The sequence below is a fragment of the Osmerus eperlanus genome, chromosome 9, assembly GCF_963692335.1.
Source record: "Osmerus eperlanus chromosome 9, fOsmEpe2.1, whole genome shotgun sequence".
Classification (NCBI taxonomy): domain Eukaryota; kingdom Metazoa; phylum Chordata; class Actinopteri; order Osmeriformes; family Osmeridae; genus Osmerus; species Osmerus eperlanus.
In genome coordinates this window covers 15101978-15125146 of record NC_085026.1, presented here as the reverse complement: position 1 = coordinate 15125146, position 23169 = coordinate 15101978, and the positions used below count along the sequence as shown (strand labels likewise).

The following is a 23169-nucleotide window of genomic DNA, read 5'->3' as shown; positions in this document are numbered from 1 at the left end:
TCAAGCATCTAAACACATGACATCGTAAGGACATGATAGGATTTGTAACATCCATGTGTGTGTTCTATATGGTGGTTGATATTGAGTTTGCATAACCCTGTGACTAAGCCATTTCATCAGTTTGTCCTGTTAGACTGTTAGAGAACACCTTATACACCAGACAAGGCTTCAAAGTATCCTCTTTTTATTTACATCACAACATCATCAACGAACACACTGTACAATACACTCATTTGTGTTTTAAAGTGCATTGGGGTTTTTAAAAACAGTTTCTTAATGTACAGATGCACAATATACAGTGTCAATCGGTCCGACTGATGAAAAAGTATTTTATTTACATTGTTCAGAGGAGGGGAGTCCTGAGTCAGTCTAGGACTGGAACTGATGCAGCCTGAAGTCCAGGGGCTTAAGGAAGTCTGGCAGGGAGTCCAGCTGCTCCAGGGGGATGGACTGGGTCAGTTTCTGCATGGCTTGGACATACAGGGATGGTGGGGAGATCCCAGAGAGCCAGTGGAAGGCCTGCTCCCCAACCAGGCTCCGCCAAGCCGCTGCGTTCTCCTGCACCTGCCTCTTCATCTGGAAGCTGATCTTTGGCATGAAGAGGAGAAGGTAGCCCAGGCACACCTGCTTTCTGCGCATGTCGGGTTCGCCCTGGTCGATCTGATGCAGCAGGCAATCCAATGGGGTGTCCCCGGACCCGTCCGTGACGGAAGGACAAGCGCCGTGTCCTAGTAACAGGATCAAACACTCCGGGCGCACCAGATCGCAGGTCAGATGCAGGGCTGCTTTGCCCCCGTCTACGTGAACGCACCCGCGACTGTTGAGGTAGTTCTGGCGCTCGCTCTCCGAAAAGACCTTCAGTGAGTCCATGATCATTGTCAGGATAGTCACGCGGTTATAACGAACAGCTATAGAAAGATGCGGAGTAGTCGATGCTTGGCAGCAACAGAAACTCCGGCTGGGCATTTCCAGCGCGCTGACGGAGAATCTGTTAATCAGGTATCTGGCGTATTGTTGATGGTCGTGCACAAGCGCGTACAGTAGAGCCTCTGATGGAGAGAAGGCGCACGCCCGTCCGTCATCCTCCCAGTGAAAGACCTCCATCGTCCTCATGTCCTCGATCATCCATACGGGGAGTAGGTCCCGGACTGCTTGGTAAAAAGCAAAGGAGGTTCTTTGGCACTGCTTTTCGGATTTATAATCCGCCCGGTTGTCAAATACACCTACATCCCACGGCATTGTCACACTAGTCTGCAAATCCTTAAAGTATAAAAACCGAGCCTTGCAATAAACGTCTCTGTGTTTACATGTGCTACAGTTGCAGATATGGATAGGAAAAGTAGCCAATGCGCAGAAGATTAGCTCTGCGCATAAAAGTTGCGTTTAACGCACGGCAAAAAAAAGTTTTTCAAGGAAGAATCACAATATAGTAGGCTACAAAATTGTCAACAGTTGGGAGTCTTGACCCAGGTTGTTATCAGGATCTTGGCATGCAGCCACGGCCGGGGTCTCTCTGCTCGTCTTGATTTTGCACCTTCAAACCCCTTCTTCAAACTCCATCTGACGTTTATATACCCCAACGAAGAGGAGAAACAGTAGAACTCCCTTGACGACCGCCCTTGTTGGTTGTTCCCTGCGTCACCACAATGTCATTGGTTGATGACGTGCCTTTGGAGAGAAGAAATGTGACATCACCGGTTCAAAGTGCCCTTAACGTTTCCATATTTTTGAAGCGCGCCGTGTGAGCGTTTGTTTGGGCGACGCGGTTATCGGCCCTATCGAATGTCTTCTAGAGGACTCCCGCATTCAGAACATTCAGAGCGAGCCGGTGTAAAGGACGCATGTTGAGTTGCTGGTCTGGTCGCCAGCAAATGTTATGTAATTGAGCGTCTGGTGCACTGCGCTGTGGCCAAAACCTTCACTGCGTAGCCTAAACCATGACATTAAAGATTACGCACTGCCCCAACCGGTTTCATGAATTCAAAGGAAAGCGAAATGTTTTAATCATGAATCTTATCTAGTCTTAGGCCTAAAATACCTTGGATAACATTTTCTTTTGATCCATAATCTTACATGTCGATGAGGGACAATAAAATTCTCGCACATGACACCATATGAAAATAAAAATCTGTTTATATCGCAATTTTTGATCAGTTACACTAAATAGCAGGTTATCTGCAACTTTAGGATCGAGTAGACACTAGGCAGTTCAGCTACGCCACCCTTTGGGCCAACAGCTGCAATTACACGTTATCATTAACATTTGTTTGATTAGCTACATGGCCAATTTTAATAATTATAGAAAAGCAGTTCAATCCTATATAAAGATCAAATGTGCTAGCAGTAGGCTGATTATAAAATTGGATTATTCAAGTTTCATATGCCTACATCATGTGAAGACCAACTATGCATGCAGAATCAGAATAGTTTTGAGACGCACTACATCCAAATATGTATATTACCCCCTGTTAAAAGCAAAGCTGCAATGTAACAGCAGTGCATCAATACACTTTGAATAAATAAAAATGACCTGAGTTCAAAAGACAAGTACCATACACACAACAGTATTAACCAGTGACTTGGTATAGGTTAGAGTGTAACAATGTAGAGTGAAACATAAAGTAGACAAAATGGGTCAGTAAAACATTAGAAACACAATAAAAGACAGTATAAGGTAGCCAACTGTGGCACATCAACTCTTTTATGGGCAGCATGGACGTGTAAAGTCCCTTAGTTTGTTTGGATGTTGGTGTAGTGCACTACTTGTGCTTGGCTGACCTCTGTTGTTCATATGTTGAATAGTTTTAGGACCTCCAATCATATCGTGATAGGACATGCACTTTTGTGGCTTGCAGTTAGTAGTTTATGGACGTGCATTGTTGTGTTGTTTATTTGTACGCAGTGATATAAATATGTGTTTTACATGGTGTATTTATTGTTTGTTTCCCCACATGGTCTTGTGTACCAGATCTTTCTGGTAAATCTAAGTATTTTTGTTTCAGTGTAAGAGAGGCTGCAATCAATAGAATTCACAAAGAAAAAATCCCTGTAGTTTCACCTTCTAGCTGAGAATTCAATGCAGAAATCAATTCCACTGCTGCACCTAAACTGTGACCATTAAGAGACAAAGGACCCTATTGGTGAATTACCTTAAGTGTTAGAGGGACCTCTGTTAACCCTTGTGTTCTCCTCGGGTCGTTCTGACCCATCAGTCATTGTGACCCACCGTCGTATTGCGACAACTTTACCGCATACAAAAACAAAGTGAAGCATTTTCTTTTAACCGTCGGGCTGTCTCAGACCCCCCACATTGCGAAGGTTAAAAGAAAAGTATTTTTATTTGTTTTTGTATTGGGTAAAATTGGGTAAACACAATGATGGTTCGTTATGAACCTTTGGGTCATGTGACCCGAAGGCAGCACGAGGGTTAAGTGTCATTCTTATTTGGATAGAGAATGTCTCTGTGGACTACTCAAGTTCCTTAACCACATTTTGAAACAGGTTTATTAGGTTTTCACAAACTGGAATTGTTTTTGATCTGATGATACACAACAATGGAAGTATAATGTGACAAAAGCACACAACTACAAAATATAAATGACGAAATAACAATAGAAGATATGAAAAAGTATTATAAGAATAAGTGTAACAAGGTTAACAGCCAGTATCAGTGGGGTCCGGGGCCTTGATGAGCCCAGCTGCAGTCGGGAAGGAACTTTTCTTGTGCTGTGAGGTTTTGGTCCTGATGGACTGCAGTCTCCTGTCAGAGGGGAGAGGGTTCAAAGGATTTGTGTCCAGGGTGGGAGGGGTCAGCCACAATCTTTCCTCCTGTCTCAGGGCCCTGGAGGCATGCAGGTCTTGCAGGACTGGCAGGTTGCAGCCCTCTCAGCAGAGTGAATGATATACTACAGTCCTGTGTCAGTGGCAGCAGCGCACCAGATGGTGATGGAGGAGATGAGGATAGAGTCATTAATGGTGGTGTAGAAGTGCACCATCATTGGCTCTGGCAGGTTGTGTTTCTTCAGTTGCCGCAGGAAGTACATCCTCTGCTGTTACATTTACATTTAGTCATTTAGCAGACACTCTTAACCAGAGTGACTTACACTAAGTACATGGACATTCCCCTGAGGCAAGTAGGGTGAAGTGCCTTGCCCGTACACAACATCATTTTGCACGGCCGGAAATCGAACCGGCAACCTTCTGATTACTAGCCCGATTGCCTAACCGCTCAGCCATCTGACTCCCTTCTGCTGTTCCTTCTTGGTGAGGGAGCTGATGTTAATATGACGGTGGTGCCAAGGAAGTGGAAAGATTCCAGTGTGTCAGTTAGGGAGTCACACATGGGGATGGGGGCCAATGGGGCCGGGTTCTTTCTGAAGTCCACAACCATCTCCACTGTCGTTGGAGCACTGAGCTGCAAGTTGTTTTGACAGCACCAGGATACCAGGTGGTCAACCTCCGACCTTGGCGGACTCAAACTTCTGAGTATGGAGGAGGATGAAGTGGAGGGCCATTTTTACCTATTGGCTCTGTAGACAAACTGCAGGAGTCTGGATTGGGTCTGTGATGGTTTTAAGGTGGGACAGTACAATGTGCTAAAAATACTTAATTACCTCAGAAGTCAGGCCAACAGCTCTATCAGTTATCAGTTGATTTGACGAGTTAACCTACTCATATTTCCACCTTGGGGATCAATAAAGTATACTACTACTTCTGTTTTCTTGTATCCCTAATTGGACAGAGGGAAACTGGGCTTCATTATTTCTTGCGAATATATGTCTTAAAGCTTGTGAAAAAAACTTGCAATAGCAGTTTGTATTAACTTTTCCAGTGTAGTTTATCATGGTTGATATCCAGGCAATGACATAATCGTAGCCTATATTAATTGCAATTGCATTTAATTAAGGAATGCGTTATGGCATTTGTTTCAGTTAAACTCCAGTGCAAGAAACGTGGCGTCTTTCCCATTAATCAGCTTGAGAGGGGCCTCTTCAGGACGAGGCTTGAAGTACCTAACCAGCTCCATCAGTTAGCTACGCTAGTTCCATCCACTTCACATCAAGACCCCGTGCCGAGTCAGCCAGCTCCCGACCCACCTGGCAAGATTACCGACCCTGCCTCGAAAAGCGTCTAATGACCGAAAGTGGACCGACAACTTGCCAGATTGTGTATAATATCGATAACGAAGTAGTCTAGTAGCGATGTTTATTTATTTTATAAATTGAGCTAGCTAGCTTGTGCTACCGCAACTTTTATCCAAGTAGCTGCAAGCATCCCTGGCTTACTTGGGGTGGTTGTTATTCAAAGACAAGAGTCAAGACTCACTAGGCTACTGCCATTTGGCTATTTGTAATAGCTATTTCTGGAGCCATCTCCCCGTTGTACTTTTATTACAGACATATTTGCTGTGACAAAATAGGGTTGCTAATTTGAGCAATTCATCAGTTTGCCATCATCGCCTCGTTTAGCTAACGTTAGCGATCTAGCTCAAATAGCTTAGCTAGCTATCAAACCTGCTAGCAAACGTTACTTTGTTTTCTGGCTAGACAACTAGCTAGCTAGCCGCTAGCAGTAACGATAGCAAGGTGCTGCTGACACATCACAGCCAGGCGAGCCGTAGCAACTAGCAATAGCTAGCTTGCCAAATTAGAGTAGCTTTGTTTGAGTTCATTTTCAAGATGCCTGCAATGTTGGAAAAAAACGGTTCCGAAATATCAGGGAAGCGGAGAGGGAGAAATACAGTTAATAATCCTAACAAAAGTTTTGCTACGAATGGAAACAGTAACATTTCATGGGAGGAAGGAAGTTCGGGCTCCTCCAGTGATGATGAGCATGGTAGGTCAACGTGACGGTGGTAGCCTCGGTCAGACCGAACTAGTTCTTGTTTTTGAAATGTTACAAAAATATTTGTAATACATGTTCATCATCTGTGCATAGGTGGCGGAGGTATGCGAGTAGGTGCTCAATATCAAGCCATCGTTCCAGACTATGATCCTGGTGAGTAATTTACGCGATGTTACAGTTTTGAAGATGAAACAGGTTTTAAGATGTGGTAGCCTCGAACTCTGGTGATCGCCCATTCCACGAGTTCAGATTATCTGGACGAATTGTAACATCTCTCCGACTCTTTCTTAAAAGCTATTTCAAAGATTAGATTTTGCCTTAAGTTTACGTAATTTAATAATGTAAACATCTACATTTGAAACAGTTTGAACAGAACCGTTTATTTTAAGAGGAACATGTAATAAGTAGCCATCTACATCAGTTGCAATGACAGCTGTTTTTTTTGTTCAGACAAAATAAGTAAAACATTTGTAACGCATTTCACAGTAAACTTTTCACAATGTATGAGCTTTCATTTTGATCTACAAAGATTTTCAAAGTTTTGGGAATTTTATCAAACCACAATTATTCAAATCCACTGGGTTTTTTTTCCAAATAAACCAAGCAAAATTGGTTAAAAAAAATTAAGAATAAAAAGGTGAGTATTTTAAAGAAACAAGTACCTAGCCTGATGTCTCCTCCTTCCTTGCCCCTGCTAGAGGTGGCCAAGGCTGCCCAGGAGAGGGACAACCTGGGCATGTTGGTGTGGATACCCAGCCAGACCCTGGCGGAAACCAAACGTAAGAACCACCATTTGCAATAGGATACATATGTGGAAAATGCATACAGCCTATAAATAAATATACTGTAAATCACCGTAGGACAGTTTTACATTGCTCCTTTGCCCTCTTGCAGTTGATGAATACATTTCAATCGCCAAAGAAAAGCACGGCTATAATATGGAACAGGTAATACCGTGCTGCTGTGTTAAAGTGCCACTAAAACAGGTCTTTACAATGTGTAAAAATTTGACTATTTTCCCTTCTTTCCCCTCCTCTACTCTTCAATCAACTCTATGAATAATTGTCCCCGTGTGTCTTCATGTACACTGCAGGCGTTGGGCATGCTGTTCTGGCACAAGCACAATATAGAGAAGTCCCTGGCAGACCTGCCTAACTTCACGCCTTTCCCAGATGAGTGGACGGTGGAGGACAAGGTTCTCTTTGAACAGGGCTTCAGTTTCCATGGCAAGACATTCCACCGCATCCAGCAGATGGTGAAGAAGCACACACACACTCATGTACTCACACACACACTCATGTACTCACACACACACACACACACACACACACACACACACACACACACAATCATGTACTCAGACACACACACACAATCATGTACTCAGACACACACACACACACAATCATGTACTCAGACACACACACACATGTACTCAGACACACACATAGACACACCCATATACTCAGATCCACACTCATATACTCAGACACACACACTCTCGTTGTTCGTGGTTCTGGATTTAGTATAACATCTAGCCCTTTCTACCACATGGCAGCTACCTGACAAGTCCATCGCCAGCCTGGTGAGGTTCTATTATTCATGGAAAAAGACTCGCAGCAAAACCAGTGTCATGGATCGCCACGCACGCAAGCAGAAGAGGGAGCGAGAAGAGAGGTGAAGGCCTAATCCCAAACCAACCTGTAGACTAACTATCCTATAAACACAATCCCAAACCAAACTCTAAACTAACTACCCTATAGGCCCACACCATGGCCTACACACTTTGCAGCACCACTTATGAGTCTTAACACTCTCAGGTACAATATGCTACATTTAGATATTTGAATTGATGAGCGGCAGTTATCCAGGACTGCTCTGTATCACCTGGTTCCTCTGTGTCTGCAGTGAAGACGAGGCTGAGGAGACTCCTCCCAACCCTCCCAGCGACGTGGACTTTGATCCCAGCAAGGAGGACAAGAAGGAGGTACAGTATCATCACTATCATATTGGTATTTGTCCGGGCCTGTGGGTATATCACTAATTTGAACTTTTATTCAGTATCAGTCCAGTCGTTACTGCTAGGCAGATGCATGGTGTGCAGCAGGGCCCACACAGAGACAGAGGACCAGGTTCTAAGGGATGAGGCTAGTATCGAATGCTTGCTGACACACACAGATGTTTTGTGTTGCAGGTGGCCTCAGGATCAGAAGCCAAACAGGAAGCCAAGCCAGCAGCAGCAGCAGCAGCAGCAGCAGTAGCAGCAGCAGCAGTGGTAGTGCAGAAGGTAAGCAATAACCTCCTTCAGTCTCTTTGAACATCTGGTTCACTGCATTCTGCAGTTTCCATATCCCATTAAAGTTCTTGTCGAGTCTAGAAATGAAGAGCCACACGCAATTTCCTGTTCTGAGATATGGACAAATTTAACAAATAATTAAAAACTAAAATGCTGTTCCGCATCTTCTTCCAGCCCACTGGCGTGGTCGAGAAGGTGGCCCATGTGAAGAAGGAGCTCCAGGGACTGTCAGGGAAGAACCTGCACAGAGCCAAGAAGAAGCCCCCTAAGGGCATGCACCTGCACCAGGGGGACGTCGGGGCCATGTCCACGAGCGGCCCTGCGGCCTTGGGAGTGCTGCGACAGCTGGACACAGAGCTGGTCACCATCAAAAGACAGGTGCGATCTTAGAGGCTGCGTGAAGGAACTGTTGGCGTTATAAGTTTATCCATGGATTTAGGACTGAAGTCAAGTTGTTCCCCTGCTCTGCTCTCCTACTTGCTCCTCCCCTGGTTGTGGTATTTACAACGCTTCTCTCCCCAGATCCAGAGCATAAAACAGAACAACAGTGCCCTAAAGGAGAAGCTATATTCTGGAGTAAATGACTTCCGCGTGCCTGAGGTATGGTCAATGCTGTTAGTGTGCCTGAATTCCTGTTTTAAACCCCAGCTATGCTGGTTATTGATCAATGAGCTTGATATTCAGTATTACTGATCGATAACTGGATATGTATTCTCAGGTGACCCAGAAGTTCAATACTCGCTGGACCACAGATGAGCAACTGCTGGCAGTACAAGGTAACAAAAATAGCAGCGAAAATGCTTTCAAAGCATCAGGCATTTTAAATACTAAATAACACAGACGATTGGCCAATCTGGGTCACGTGATTAAAATCCCCCCCCTCCCCTCCTCACCAGCCATCAGGAAGTACGGACGAGACTTCCAGGCCATCTCCGACGTGATCGGCAACAAGTCAGTGGTCCAGGTGAAGAACTTCTTCGTGAACTACCGCCGGCGTTACAACCTCGACGAGGTGCTGCAGGAGTGGGAGGCCGAGCACGGCGTGGAGGGGGGGGCCAGGGGAGGAGCGGAGGAGGAGAAGATGGAGGTGTCTCACTCCCCTGAGGAGGCGGGAGCCCGAGGAGGAGCTGGCACGCCGGCCGTCCATGAGGAGCACAAGGAGGTGAGGGACAGAGAGAGTTTAGTCTACACACGCCCGTGTCCAATCGTGGTGTGTCAACTGACGTTCAACATCCTCCTGTACTACGCTTATTTTGACGCGATTCGCATGGTTTAATCGCACAATGCCTTCCTTGTGTTACGAGCAGCTTGTTCGGTCGCATGGTCTTCCATGTCCTCTGTTGAAGCGTTCCGTATCTGGTGGTGTAGATGTGCAGAGTGGACCAACAGTAACACGTTCGACGTGTATAGGGAACTAACAGCTGTCCCTGTTCTTCCAAGGAGTCGTCACCCACAGAGACCCAGCAGCCCCAGGCGTCCTGAGCGGGCGACCATCTTGGGAGGGATGGTGTTGGCGCTGGAACTTCTGCTCCCTGCGGATCTGAGGGCTTGTGAAGGGACGAGGAGGAGCCTGCCCAGGTCCCAGTTCAGACCTGACCCCCCCCCCCCCCGGCCCCCCCGTCCCAGTTCAATCCCAAACTATGACTTGACCACCTCCTGAAGGTCACCAGAAGGTCATTCTTTCCCCTATCTCCCCATGGTCAGCCCTCCTTCTCCCTCCCAACCCCGACCACCCCCCCCGTTTAACCGGACATGTTAAGCTACCACTACATACAGAGAGGGCACCAGCGACCACATGTCAAAGAGACTGTGTAGTAACTACCAGGGTTAGCTAAAGCACTTTACTATCCCACCACCATGACCATGACCGTGGCCAGACCGGCCATCTCGACCTGATCCTATCCCTGTCCCCTTCCAGCAATGAATCCACATCACAAACATCCTTCCTGTACCTCCATTTGTGTCCTTATTATGTCACACTGCAAAACCTTTTTTATATCTCTTCTTTTCTCCAGAAGTTCACTGTAAACCTAGCTTTAGTTAGTGACAAACACTACCATAATTTCCACCCTGTCCTACAGTTAGTGCTGGAGACATCGGCACTGTACAGCCTATCAGTCAGATGCGATTATTCAGGTTATTGATTATATTATGTTTCTCCTACAAAAGCTGGCACCACCAGCGAAAAAGGCAGCAGTGTTCTCGGGGCATCTTGGTGAAAACCTAAGAGTTCAGTTCAGAGAGTTCATCGCTAATGGAAACTTGTCTCCCGAGATTGTTCCAATAGCTGATTTAATTTGTCTTCTGCCGAGAAGAGTCAAATAATTGTGGAAATGTTATTCATTTTTAGGGCGCTGCTAAGTGCTCAAATTGTAAAATTGTATTCAAGAATAATGGTTAAGGTTATACTATTTGTATTGGAATATATTTATGATGCGTTTAGTGATTTGGTGTCTGATGAGGCAGACCTAATGATTGAAGTAAGAAATTGTACATAACCTGGGAATTGGAGGCCAAGGATTTCATCATGTTCAACAGAGCCCTGGGGGTCTGGTTTCCTGGACACATGACATTGAGTTCTAACAACACCTAGACTAACAAATACAAATGAACCAATTGGGATTTGTTTAGCAACTCTATGAATCTTTATCTTAATCAAGGAAACCAACCCTAGGTGTCTGACCATGTTTGACTTAATGTGGACTTCACATACTTCGATTAGCAATATTTAAGATTAATTTAGACTTGATTAGCAATGCCTAGAAAATATATACAATTGGGTCATACACCGTTAAGTTGTTGAACTCTGACCCCTATCTAGTTCAGGTGAGAGGATTTAGCCTTTAAAATAGATGAATGAGAGATTGTAATTTGACTGGATGTTCTTCAGATACATTTTTATTAAAAACACTGGTTTCTCAGACACAGATGAAGCCTAACCCCATGCCCAAGACTCATGTCAATGTAGGTTGTCCTTGGAAAGTTCTTTGTTCTTTCAAATAAAGATGCTTTAGTCTGGATCTGTGTTTGGGAAATCAACACCTTTTAGAGAAGTAGGAATTTTGTTGGTCATGTCCTGTACACGGGACATGCCCGTTGAGAAATTTTTACTGTCCTGGTACCAAGCTTACTGTCAGCATAATGTTTTAATGCCTTTTCTATACTTGTGGAAATGTGTGCGTTTCTGAGGGTAGGGTTTCAATGCTGAGGGGGTCTGTGTGCGCACACGTGTTCAGGTGTGTGTGTGTGTGTGTATTTTATTGCAGTCATTAAGCATTATGTATCCAATTTGCAGTTCAATAAACAATACATTTGAAGGATTTATAGGGGATGTTTACACACATGATCTGAATGTGTCTATCTTTCATCTGCTGTCCTATTTTCTACTGAGTGCATGCATAGTATTTCTACTTTGATAAATGAGTATTATTTAACTGCTTGACCTGGCATTTGGTTTGTGCCAGATGTACGACATTTGTTCATGTCAGCAACATACAACACCTAATATGACGATGTGTTCAGTGTAGGTTGCACAAGCTATATAATAACTTCTGTTCTGTGCCTATACTTGGACCACACAAAAACGAAGCCGGAAATGAAGTCAGAGTTCAAGTTCCATTTAAATTAGTCATCCTCTGTACGTACTAACTAGGCTGTGATTATGTCGATGCTATGCGTGAACATGAGTTTCGTAACAACATATGATGAAGCATTCCCAGAGCGTTTCTTCCGTAGTTGTCAGTAACAGTGCCGACTAGCGATCAGGCCGACAATTGCGCGCATGGCCTGCTCATTTTTTTCACGACGGGGATTTCCTAGGGAGGAAGTAAGCAAACCGAAGGGGGCTTTCCAGCCACTTAGGCATCAACAGCGAAGAGAAGAAGTGGCTTCTCTTTTTGACCCGCATTTCCCTTTGGATTTCAGAAATATTCCTAAAACATATTATAGGTACGATGTCACCTATATGTGACAGGCCCTTGGATGTCTGTTTCCTATCGAGAGGAGTTCGGTCGCTTTCAGTGTAGTCCATGGTAAGCTACTGAACGTGCCATTCACCCCGCAAAGCTTTATTCGAAACGTTGTAGCTGGACAACGACGTTGCATTGGCCAACGTTAACCATCTGATTCATGTAAGTATTATTGCTAGACACAATCCTACAATGTTCATTTCACGCTAATAGTGTAGGAACTATTTTATGTGAGCGAGATAGTGGCAACATGTTGAGAAACCATACGTGTGAGAGCCAGAGCATGTGTTCGTGTGTGAGGAGAGATATTCAAACCAAGCTGGGGATGAGGTAATTTCAAACATCCATTGTGGGGCTTTCAACAGACAGGCATCGCAAATCACAGTAAAAAATATAAAATTGTAATTTTTCGATAGTGTTATTCTAGTTTATTGCCATCCGGATATTTTCATTCACACGGCTGTTGAAAATATGACTATATTCGACATACCAAATGCCATTTTAAAAAAATTACACATTTTCTCTGCTAAATGCACGTTAGCCTCCGTGATTGGTATGATGCTGTTGCAACATGTTGCGTTGTACATCTTAGGATAGGATAACCGGTTTACTTTATCTACACATTTACGGAGGAATAAGTGACACAGCTCGCCATCGGAATTACTTTACCGGAAAGAGAACAATCATTTATTATGCACCTGCTTATATACAATACAGCAATACGTAACGTCCAATCAGATCACTGTATGAGAGCATAAGACCCCCACTAAAATCAACACAACACCTGTGACCTGGCTCACACATGACATTTCAGCTGTCACTGTGCATAATGACAGCGGCATTAACTAAATCCAGTTTATTTGGAAGATTGGCCTTTTAAGGCATTTTAGTCTCACTCCTTAATGTCTTAACAATATAGTTTGAATTTTATAATGATCTAATGTTAGCCTGACGTTTATTCAATCCATGAGATTCATCAGTCTCCAGGTTTGGTTCAGTTGGGCTGATTCAGTATTGTAGGACTAGATGTAGTTGATGGATGTAACACTAAGTCAGTGCAATGAAAGGTTAGTGACAGAAATCCCCTAGTTGTGTTGTTTCATTTTTGTTTTGTGCTGTCATGGTAGAGCAACCAGGACAACTGGACCTGCATGTTTTGACTCAGGGTCAAATCCTTAAATAAATATCCTGTAGTGCATTATAAAAAGAGGGAGTTTCTGGTAAAGTGATGAAAAGAGAGTCCTAAAAAAAAAAACATCTGAAATTTGTACCTCACCTGAAAGCCTGAGACCTATGAAGGATCGTTTCTATCCGTCTCTCTGTCCCTGTCTCTCTCTCTCTGTCCCCGTCTCTCTCTGTCCCTGTCTCTCTCTCTCTGTCCCTGTCTCTCTCTCTCTGTCCCCGTTTCTCTCTCTCTGTCCCCGTCTCTCTCTGTCCCTGTATCTTTCTCTGTCCCTGTCTCTCTCTCTCTGTCCCCGTCTCTCTCTCTCTGTCCCCGTCTCTCTCTGTCCCTGTATCTTTCTCTGTCCCTGTCTCTCTCTGTCCCTCTCTCTCTGTCCCTGTATCTTTCTCTGTCCCTGTCTCTCTGTCCCTCTCTCTCTGTCCCTGTATCTTTCTCTGTCCCTGTCTCTCTCTGTCCCTGTCTCTCTCTCTCTCTGTCCCCGTCTCTCTCTGTCCCTGTCTCTCTCTCTCTGTCCCCGTCTCTCTCTCTCTCTCCCCGTCTCTCTCTGTCCCTGTCTCTCTCTCTCTGTCCCCGTCTCTCTCTGTCCCTGTATCTTTCTCTGTCCCTGTCTCTCTCTCTCTGTCCCTCTCTCTCTGTCCCTGTATCTTTCTCTGTCCCTGTCTCTCTGTCCCTCTCTCTCTGTCCCTGTATCTTTCTCTGTCCCTGTCTCTCTCTCTCTGTCCCTCTCTCTCTGTCCCTGTATCTTTCTCTGTCCCTGTCTCTCTCTGTCCCTCTCTCTCTGTCCCTGTATCTTTCTCTGTCCCTGTCTCTCTCTCTCTGTCCCTCTCTCTCGGTCCCTGTGTCTCTCTCGGTCCCTGTCTCTCTCTCTTGGTCCCTCTCTCTCTCTCTTGGTCCCTCTCTCTATATCTCTCTTGGTCCCTCTCTCTTGGTCCCTCTAGGTCTCTCTAGGATTCACCTCTCTAGGATTCACCTCTCTCTCTCTCTCTCTCTCTCTCTCTCTCTCTCTCTCTCTCTCTCTCTCTCTCTCTCTCTCTCTCTCTCTCTCTCTCTCTCTCTCTCTCTCTCTCTCTCTCTCTGTCTCTGTCTCTGTCTCTGTCTCTGTGTGTGTCCCTTTCTCTCTTTCTGTCCCTCTCTCTCTCTCCGTCCCTGTCTCTCTCTCTCCGTCCCTGTCTCTCTCTCTCCGTCCCTGTCTCTCTCCTTTCCTCCTCTCATTACATTTAGCAGCCTTAAACCCAGTCAGACCCAAAAGACCACACTCAGACATCAAGCTATTTCTTTCTCAGTGCTCCAGTCATTCTTGGTGTTCAACAGAAACAGTGAGTTCTTAACAGGGGGAAATACCCCCGTTTTACATTCGCTCTGCAGTTGAACAGAAACACCATTTCCCGTCGAGGAAGAGAGACTTGACTAAATTTACCAGAACACTCAGAATATCGCAGTCTCATGATTTAGTAACAGTCTTACACAGCTGGGGCGTGTGAAGTTTAGGCCTACACAGTGCTTAATCCAAGAGCTTGAACGGTTTGATAGTGTCATGATGGCATTTAATGCTGTGTAGTCAAAGATGAGAGAGTCAGGGTGTGTGTGTGGAGTCAGCTGCTGAGTAGCATAGATGAACCAGACAGTGGAAAAGCCCCTAGCATATCCCAGGAAGTCCCTGAATCACCAGAGGAGGAACTCACCAGCTCTCCTCTCACCCGGCCTGGGAGGAGAGCTGGGACACCCTTCCCTCATTGTCGTTGGAATGCAGGGCTGCGGGGGGGAACCTTGTGCTGGCATGGCTCCTCACAGGTACTGCCATCCCCATAGGCAAGTCTGTCAGGAGCACAGGAAAGACGTGTTTTCGGTGACGCAAACGATCCAGTTCAGGGTGCAGAGGGATCTTAGTGTAGGTATGGGGTCACAGTGGATGTTTGCACCTCTCCATCCCCTTTCTAGCTAGTCAGTCAAACCCCCCAGACTGCCAGCCAGACAGCCAGTTAGTGTCCAGACAGTCGCTTACTGTCCCTGCTGCCTGTGTGCTTCTCTCGTCTCGGAGAGGAGATAAAATTAGCCTGAGTTAGCTATGTGTGTTATGGAGGGGTTTCCCAAGTCCAGGCCTCAGTCAGGAGCTGTTGATGTGGCAGTGAATGCACTGTATTCACACACACACAGACACACACACTCACAGCCTCCTCATCTGAAACAAGTATGTAACATGAGATTAAAGTGTCTTTCATCAAGTGTGTTTGTCCTGTATGTTGCAATGGTGTAAGGTAATGTTACCCCTACTGTAGGTGCTGGACTGGGGTCAGAAGTATGTTCCCCCTTGAAGGTTAAGTGGAGGTTTCACAAGGAGGATGCAGATCCTGGATCAGAGTGTAAGAGTGGGCAGCTTCACTTGTTGCAATAAAGGGTATCTTACTGTTGCACAACTCAAGCCCAGAGTTGCTGGATTCCAGTAGGTCAGTTTGGATAGGTACATGCTGATATCCAGCCACTTGGCTCCTGAGCAACGCCCTCGACTCCGAGCTAGCTCCAGAGGTGCTGCCCTGGGGGCTGACTGTGTTGCTCTCAGCACACCCAAGAAGCCCTGGACCCTTTTCACCCCTCACCCCTCCCCTCCTCTCCCCCAGGTCATGTCAGCAGGGCGTGGTGGTGACGGGCGGGAGCTCCAGATTCACCTCCAGCAGGCGGTGTCCTCCCTGGGTGGCCTCTCTCTCGCCCAGAGGCCCTGGCCCGGCGACCCCCCCAACGCCACCGGCTTCCTGCCATCCCACGGCGGCTTCAGGGACCACTTCCTGTTGACCCCCGAGCCCAAGTACTGCTGCGAGTCCTGCCGCCTGGTGCTCTGCAACCCCCGGCAGACAGAGTGTGGACACCGCTTCTGTGAGACGTGCATATCTGACCTGCTCAGGTGAGGGGTGGGCTGGGGTTGGAAGTAGAGGGGAGGGGTGGGGGTAGGCGAGGTGGGGAAGATGTTGCACTGACCTGCTCAGGTGAGGGGTGGGGTGGGGTGGGGTGGGGTTGGAAGTAGAGGGGAGGGGTGGGGGTAGGCGAGGAGGGGAAGATGTTGCACTTTCCAAAGCCTGATTCTTGTTTGCCGTGCTTCAATCTCGAAGGTCAGACACAGGATAGAGGGCGAGGGGGGGGGGGCGTAGACGAGAGAGGAACAGATGAGAAAGGGTAGAGATTTCGGTTTCACCATGACTATGCAGGGGCTGATGTCATGCGATTGTTGGAAATGAATGGTTTGACAGACAATGTTTTCTTTTGGCTGTGTCAGAGGTACAGTCTCTTGACGTCTGTCAAGAGGACGCATTTGTTTTTATTATAACACCCACTCAAATTTTGCATTGAAACACTGCACATAAAGCTACAACAGGGACCTAATGATCCTCTTCTCTGTCCAGCAAGCCTAGCCCAGTATGTCCAGCCGACAAGGAGCCTCTGTTCAAGGACAAGGTAAGGCCGATACGAAGCCCTGCAGCCGTTCTAGAACCTACCATTCTAGAACCCACACTGACAGCAGAATTCCTGGCTGATAAAACAAGCCGATGTCATCATCCCTGATTGATCTATGAGATGTGTTTACTCAGTCTGGTGCTCTGCTCTGGTAGATCTTCCGGGATATATGCTGCCACAGGGAGATTATGGCTCTGAAGGTGTTCTGTCGAAGCGAGAAGAGCGGTTGCAAGGAGCAGATGAGCCTGCACCAGGTCATGGTGAGGAACATCACCTCCTTCATCTGATGTTCCTACTGTGTTTCTCTCCCCATACAGGGAGGATTACCCTCGAACAGAGCTCTGCTATCACGCTATTAACATAGCTTATCAACCCCCTTAACTTTCCTCTGTCTCCTGTCTGTCGTGTGTGTGTGTGTGCGCTCGTCTCTTCCAGGACCACCTGAACGTGTGTCTGTACTTCGAGGTGCCCTGCCCCCTGGGCAAGTGTAAGGAGAGCATGATGAGGAAGGATATTCCTGAGCACCTGAGCAGGAGGTGCAAGCACAGGGAGGCCACCTGTGAGCTGTGCCTGCAGAAGATGCCCCTGACGGAGCTCCAGGTACATGCGCCCCGCCCGCCCGCCCCGGGGGGATGGGTGGAGGGATTTTGCAGAGTCACCTCATTGAGATGAATCTTAGTCTCATAGCCGATGTAGGACTGTGTGACAGAGCTTCCTAAAATAGTTTTGAAATGGGTTGGGATGCAGACATATTGTGTCGTAAATGTAAACATATTTCCCCTCTGGTGCATACCGTGTGATATACACGCACAATGACAGTATTTATGTCAGCCGTTAACAGAACTGAAACTATCAGTTCCTATAGGCGGCCGGCCAGCTCTCTGGTGCTGTTTGATTCTGACCACTGTGCTGTCCCTTCTTCCCCAGAAACACAAGGAGACGGTGTGTCCGGCGTTTCCTGTGTCCTGTCCCAACCACTGCACCTTCCCCTCCATCCTGCGGAGCGAGGTACGGAGCACTCTGGCTCAAGCTCACAGACGCTGTGCACATCCTGCTCCCTCCGCTCCACTCACGCGGACGGACCTGTTTGTGTTGTTAAGATCCCTGTTGATCAAAGCGAGGTCTTGATGCGCGATGTGGAGGGAAAGGGATTGTGGCTACTGCCTAACCTGCCTGTCCCAGCTGCCCTCCCAGCTGCCCCCTGAAATCAGGGCTGATTGTGTAACCTCCATCCTGTCTCCTGCAGCTGTCGAGTCACCAGCACGACTGTCCCAAGGCCCAGGTCGCCTGCCCCTTCATCCGCTACGGGTGCACCTTCAAGGTCAGCCTGCTGCTGCTGTATGCACACCCTCACTAAGACTGTTGTGTGATGCCCTAAAACTGAACTGTCTCTATGCTATTATTGGACTTAGTTTGACCTTTAGTTAGGTTAACCATATATATATATATATATATATATTTTTTTATCTATCGTTGCTACATTACTGTTTTAGTCATTGTGTGTGTGTGTGTGTATGCTGCAGGGTCTGAACCAGGACCTGAGGGATCATGAGTCCAGTTCTGCCTCAGACCACCTCAGACTCATGGCAGCTAGGAACAGCACCCTGGAGGCCAAGGTAACCAGGCTGGACCAATCAATCCCAGATAGATAGATGCATCCCTCGGATGGATGGAGAGACGCACACATAGAGGGATAGATGGATGGATGGATAGATGATGATACCGGATGGGTGTGTTTACAGTATCGTCATACTGTAAACAATGAGGATGGAAGACGTGTCCTTTTCACAACACAGTGTCATTCAGCAGGGGGCAGTAGCAGCCCCTGGGTGCTGAAATCCTTCCTAAACTGAAAGGGATGAGCGCAGTAACTGAGGAGGGTGTTTTGGTGCAGGTGGAGGACGTGAAGGGAGAACTGCTGGAGCGCTACAAGGTTCTGCCAGGCCTCAGCAGCCGACTGGCAGAGCTGGAGGCCCACTACGACGAGATGAGGGAGAAGAACCGTCAGCTGGAGCAGAAACTGGTCACCATGCAGGTCATTAGAATACATCTAAACTCCTAGCAGATGCTTTGAACCAAAGCGATGTCCAGTAAGGCCTACTGGGGGTAGCGGGCAGCTACCCAATCCAGCTAGCTGCACTTGACCCCACCTTGACCCCCACCCCACCCTGACAACCCTCCACCACCCCCCACCCCCAGCTCGTCCTCGCAGCCCAGAGCCGTCTGACCCCTGTGTTGCTGTGTCCTGTGTAGAAGCTGATGAGCTCCCACTCTGAGAAGCTGCTGGAGGTGGAGCTGGAGCTGAGGACCCTGAGGGGGGTGCGGGAGGAGGTGGAGGCTCTGAGGAACTCCGTGGAGAGCATCCGCACCCGGCTCTCCCTGCTGGACGGAGGACGTGCCGGCACCAGCTCTGGGACTCTGGCTCTGGGTCAGTTAGGTACAGACACGCGCATACACCGCCTGTTAGACACACACACACACACCCTGTCAGCCACAAATGGACACACCCACACATACACACTAGCTTACTGGAACCAGCTCTGGGTCTCTCCTCTGGGTCAGTTAGGAACAAACACACCCAGCGGCTGACAGGGTAAAGTAAAGTGACACGGTGTTGGAGTAGCACTTAGTTGTGCCAGCCAGGGTGATCTGTTCAAAGTCTAAAGCTAGTACTGTAGCTGTGGTCAGTAAATATTACATTTGCAGCTCCTTATATAGTGTGACTGGTTGACTTGATAAAAATTGGGCTAGAATGAGAACAGAATGTCAAGTGTGTTCAACTTAAACGATTTAATGCGATGTAATTCAGTTAGATTTCTTCCGGTGTGGTCCAGTTGTAGGTAGGAAGTTCTACCTACAGCTTCTTTCTGTGTTCTTTAAAAGAAAACAGTGAAAGACTACATTCTGATCGTATTCAGTTGCTGCAGCAAAGGTGCTTTTGTGGCACGCGCCACGACTAATAATTGACCAATGACCAACAGTTATCAGAATCTACGTGTGCGTAGATTCTACCATCTGAACCTGCTCTGCCCATTACTGTAATGTTAATCTATTTCATCTAGTAGATGCTTTTATCCACGTACAACACGGGGGAAGTTCTCTTGATTTGCAGTCAAGCGCTCTAACCACTGATCTACACACGGACCATTATTTATATTTAAAGCCCTGGTCACTGTAGTTCTAGGGTCTCAAGAGTACTGAATGCAGGACTCCAACCTGATTGGTCTGTCTTGTTCAACCCCAAACAGAGTCCCAGCTCTCTCGTCACGACGACATGCTGAGCGTGCACGAGATCAGGCTGGCCGACATCGACCTGCGCTTCCAGGTCCTAGAGACAGCCTCGTTCAACGGCACGCTCATCTGGAAGATCCGCGACTACAAGCGCAGGAAGCAGGAGGCCGTGGCCGCCAAGACCCTGTCTCTGTACAGCCAGCCCTTCTACACGGGCTACTTCGGCTACAAGATGTGCGCCCGGGTCTACCTGAACGGGGACGGCATGGGGAAGGGCACCCACCTGTCGCTGTTCTTCGTGGTGATGCGCGGCGAATACGACGCCCTCCTGCCCTGGCCCTTCAAGCAGAAGGTCACCCTGATGCTCATGGACCAGGGCCCCGCCCGCAAACACCTGGGCGACGCCTTCAAGCCCGACTCCAACTCCAGCAGCTTCAGACGGCCGGTGGCAGAAATGAACATAGCGTCGGGCTGCCCGCTGTTCGTCACCCAGACCCTGCTGGACAACGGGACGTACATTAAGGACGACACCATCTTTATCAAGGTGACCGTGGATACCTCTGACCTGCCCGACCCCTGACCCTTGACCCTGGAACGGCTGGTCTGAGATCAGCTGATGTGTCAGATCAAGCAGAGGGCTGCGCAGATGGACGGATGGACAGATGGACACCGATGGATGAATAAAAGAGAGAGAGAGAGACATTGATAGAGTTTAAGAAAAAGAGATGTTTTGGGAAAATGGGCAGAAATCAAGAAATCTGAGTTCAAGGAAAGCATTTATGAACTAGCAAGGCTTTGTAAGTGTTGAGGGATAGATGGATGACAGGAAGGAAAGATTGACGGATGGTGTGCTGCTAGATTGTGGTGGTGAGGTGTACAGTCTAGTCGGGATGTCCAGAAGGTCTAGCAGCTTGTTCAGGGTCTCTTGAGGGAGAGACAGAGGGAAGGGTTGAGAGGGGAAGAAAGGGAGAGAATGGGAGAGGGGCAGGGGTTCCTGGACCTGTCGGTCCTTGGCTGTGGGGGAGGGGTCTGGGGGGAGAGAGGGAGAGAAAGATTGTTTGTGAAATGGAGAGGGACAGAGAGCAAGAGAGAGAGAGAGAGAGAAGGGGGGGAGGGTGAGGGGGACGGAGATAGTGTGTGTTCCCTCCGCCCCAGTCAACAGAGAGCAGCCAGAGCTTCACAGAGACGGCAGGCTGTAACCATGGTGATGGTCTGGCCCTCCAGGATGTCTCCATGACTCTGAGGGGATCCGAGCTGGTTAAGAGAGACTGGGACCCCCAGGCCTGGCTGACTCGATGGGCTATCTGTCCATCATCAAACTACAGCTGCAGTGTGTATGTATATTATAGCAGTCTACCAAAACCATAGCTCCGATAGAATGCTGATGATAGATGTAATATTATTATTATTAATATTAGATATGATATATCTTCCTCTTTGGAGAGCTAAGACTGACTTATCTTTAGCCTCAAAGACAAGCCCACATCTAATGGGTACCGAGGTTCAATGTTAGTGGTCCTGTATGTTGTTGTGTTTGCATTGCCGGTAAAGTGTTGGTCACTATATGACAGCGTTGACAAGTACAGAATGGAACCGTGTGTGTCCATGTTGTGTTGGTGTTTGGAATGTTGTTGATTCATTTGCTAACATCCTTTCCAATTAGCAGAATGTTGGTGTTTGTCGACACAGTACATTTCAGACTGTTCCTTTAACACCATTCATTTTCACACCGTGTTCATTTTACTCGTCGAGTGTTTGTGATCCACTGTCATGAGATGGACCTACACTACTGTTCAAAAGACGGAGGTCACTCAGAAATGTCCTGGTTTTTCATGAAAACATGCACACAGTGAGTTAGAATCGGAAATATCGCAAAATGAATACAAAATATTGACACGGTTAGAAATAGTAATAAAAATTGTCATCTGCAAACTTTTTGATCTATTTATTGGCCAGTCTGAGATATGAATTTTGCTTTGCAACCAGTAAAGGCCAGCATCCCAGAGTTTCCTCTTCACTGTTGATGTTGAGACTGGTGTTTTGCAGGTGCTGTTTAATGAAGTGGCCAGTTGAGGACCTGGGAGGCTTCTGTTTCACAAACTAGACACTGCTGTGTCTTATTGTTCAGTTCCACTTCTCTTTCTGTTCTGGTTGGAGCCAGCTGGGGCTTTTCTGTGAAGGGAGTAGGACACTTCTTCAGTTTCTCTGCAATTTCTCACATGGAATAGCTTTCAGAATCAGCTTTATTCGCCAAGTAAGTTTACACAAACAAGGAATTTACTGTGGCAGGAAGGTGCATACGATAAATCATATCTTAGAACAAGAGTATACTGGTGAGGTTTAAAAGAATGTTCTTTGCTTCAGGCCATTTTGAGTGTAATCAAAGTCATACCCACAGTTGCGTTCAAGGATCAATTCAAAGTTTCTTTCCAAAAAAAAGTTCATTTCTAAGGGACCCCAAACTTCTGAACAGAGAATAGACCTATATAAACACTACTGGTGTTAAATTTGAATGTTATTACACAGGCAGAACCTCTGTTCTGTATCTGAAGTGGGAGACCCCACGTAAGGTAACGGCACGGATACTGATACAGCGATGTTGCTGCAGTCCTGTCAGTCTGACTACAACTCTATACTCGAGATGAAGAAGACCACAGATAAAGGACTGTTATGCCTTTTTGTATCTTTATATACATTGTTTTGTAATGTTGAAAACAGATGCTGTGCATCCTATGGATTTAGTTTTTTTACACTGTTGGGAAGAAAATGCCTCAATAGAACTCAAACCCCTACAGCTGCAACGGAACTGAGACAGTCAGCTTGTTTTTCATGGTGGAGAAGATTGTTATTTGCACAAGTTATGTTTGAATGTGTAATATTAAAAAGGTATTCAACAAATGGGATTTGTCACGTTGACTTTGTAGTTTGTGGAGGATGCAGTCCTCTCTTTTTTTCTCTCTTTGTCTCTCCACTAGGTGTCAGGGTAACATAGCTACAACTCTTAACTATTCAGCCCTCCCTTCGTTTGGAAAATCACTGGTCCTGCTCAACCAAAATGTAAAGACAACCACATGATACCAATTATTAAATATATATATATATATATATAACTTTGCATACTAAGCAGTCAACCATACCGAACTGCCTTGTATTCAAGCGTGCATGTATATCAAAATACAGAAAAATGTTGGTTGCATAAAATG

General features: G+C 46.8%; 3 protein-coding genes and 1 long non-coding RNA gene across 6 annotated transcripts; 3 read left to right on the top strand and 1 right to left on the bottom strand.

The window, feature by feature from the left end:
* Window positions 1-167: 167 nt before the first annotated feature.
* ankrd9 (ankyrin repeat domain 9) lies at window positions 168-1581 on the bottom strand. Its single transcript, XM_062470193.1, has one exon. It carries the CDS (start codon window positions 1237-1239, stop codon window positions 370-372), a length of 870 nt encoding a protein of 289 aa, XP_062326177.1. The 5' UTR covers window positions 1240-1581; the 3' UTR covers window positions 168-369.
* Window positions 1582-4917: 3336 nt separating this feature from the next.
* On the top strand, window positions 4918-11462 carry rcor1 (REST corepressor 1). The gene is made up of 13 exons (XM_062469609.1): window positions 4918-5835; window positions 5938-5997; window positions 6543-6623; window positions 6739-6791; window positions 6938-7099; window positions 7403-7521; window positions 7753-7831; window positions 8039-8131; window positions 8315-8518; window positions 8663-8740; window positions 8859-8916; window positions 9037-9302; window positions 9581-11462. The coding sequence occupies exons 1-13, from the start codon at window positions 5679-5681 to the stop codon at window positions 9620-9622; spliced, it is 1452 nt and encodes a 483-aa protein (XP_062325593.1). The 5' UTR covers window positions 4918-5678; the 3' UTR covers window positions 9623-11462.
* Window positions 11463-11957: 495 nt separating this feature from the next.
* traf3 (TNF receptor-associated factor 3) lies at window positions 11958-20690 on the top strand. 3 transcript variants are annotated; one of them, XM_062470506.1, is made up of 12 exons: window positions 11958-12270; window positions 15568-15651; window positions 15907-16187; window positions 16684-16735; window positions 16891-16995; window positions 17171-17335; window positions 17663-17743; window positions 17982-18056; window positions 18259-18351; window positions 18630-18770; window positions 18989-19163; window positions 19984-20690. In XM_062470506.1, exons 2-12 carry the CDS (start codon window positions 15631-15633, stop codon window positions 20544-20546), a joined length of 1752 nt encoding a protein of 583 aa, XP_062326490.1. In that variant the 5' UTR covers window positions 11958-12270; window positions 15568-15630; the 3' UTR covers window positions 20547-20690. The 3 variants fall into 3 exon arrangements, with proteins under 3 accessions (XP_062326490.1, XP_062326489.1, XP_062326491.1); XM_062470505.1 differs by having other exon boundaries at window positions 11959-12270; window positions 18989-19172; XM_062470507.1 differs by lacking the exon at window positions 15568-15651 and having other exon boundaries at window positions 11960-12270; window positions 18989-19172.
* A 1443-nt stretch (window positions 20691-22133) lies between these two features.
* On the top strand, window positions 22134-22864 carry LOC134027227 (uncharacterized). Its single transcript, XR_009931435.1, has 2 exons — window positions 22134-22220; window positions 22493-22864. It is a non-coding gene; the product is annotated as an uncharacterized LOC134027227 (long non-coding RNA).
* The last annotated feature ends 305 nt before the right edge of the window (window positions 22865-23169 follow it).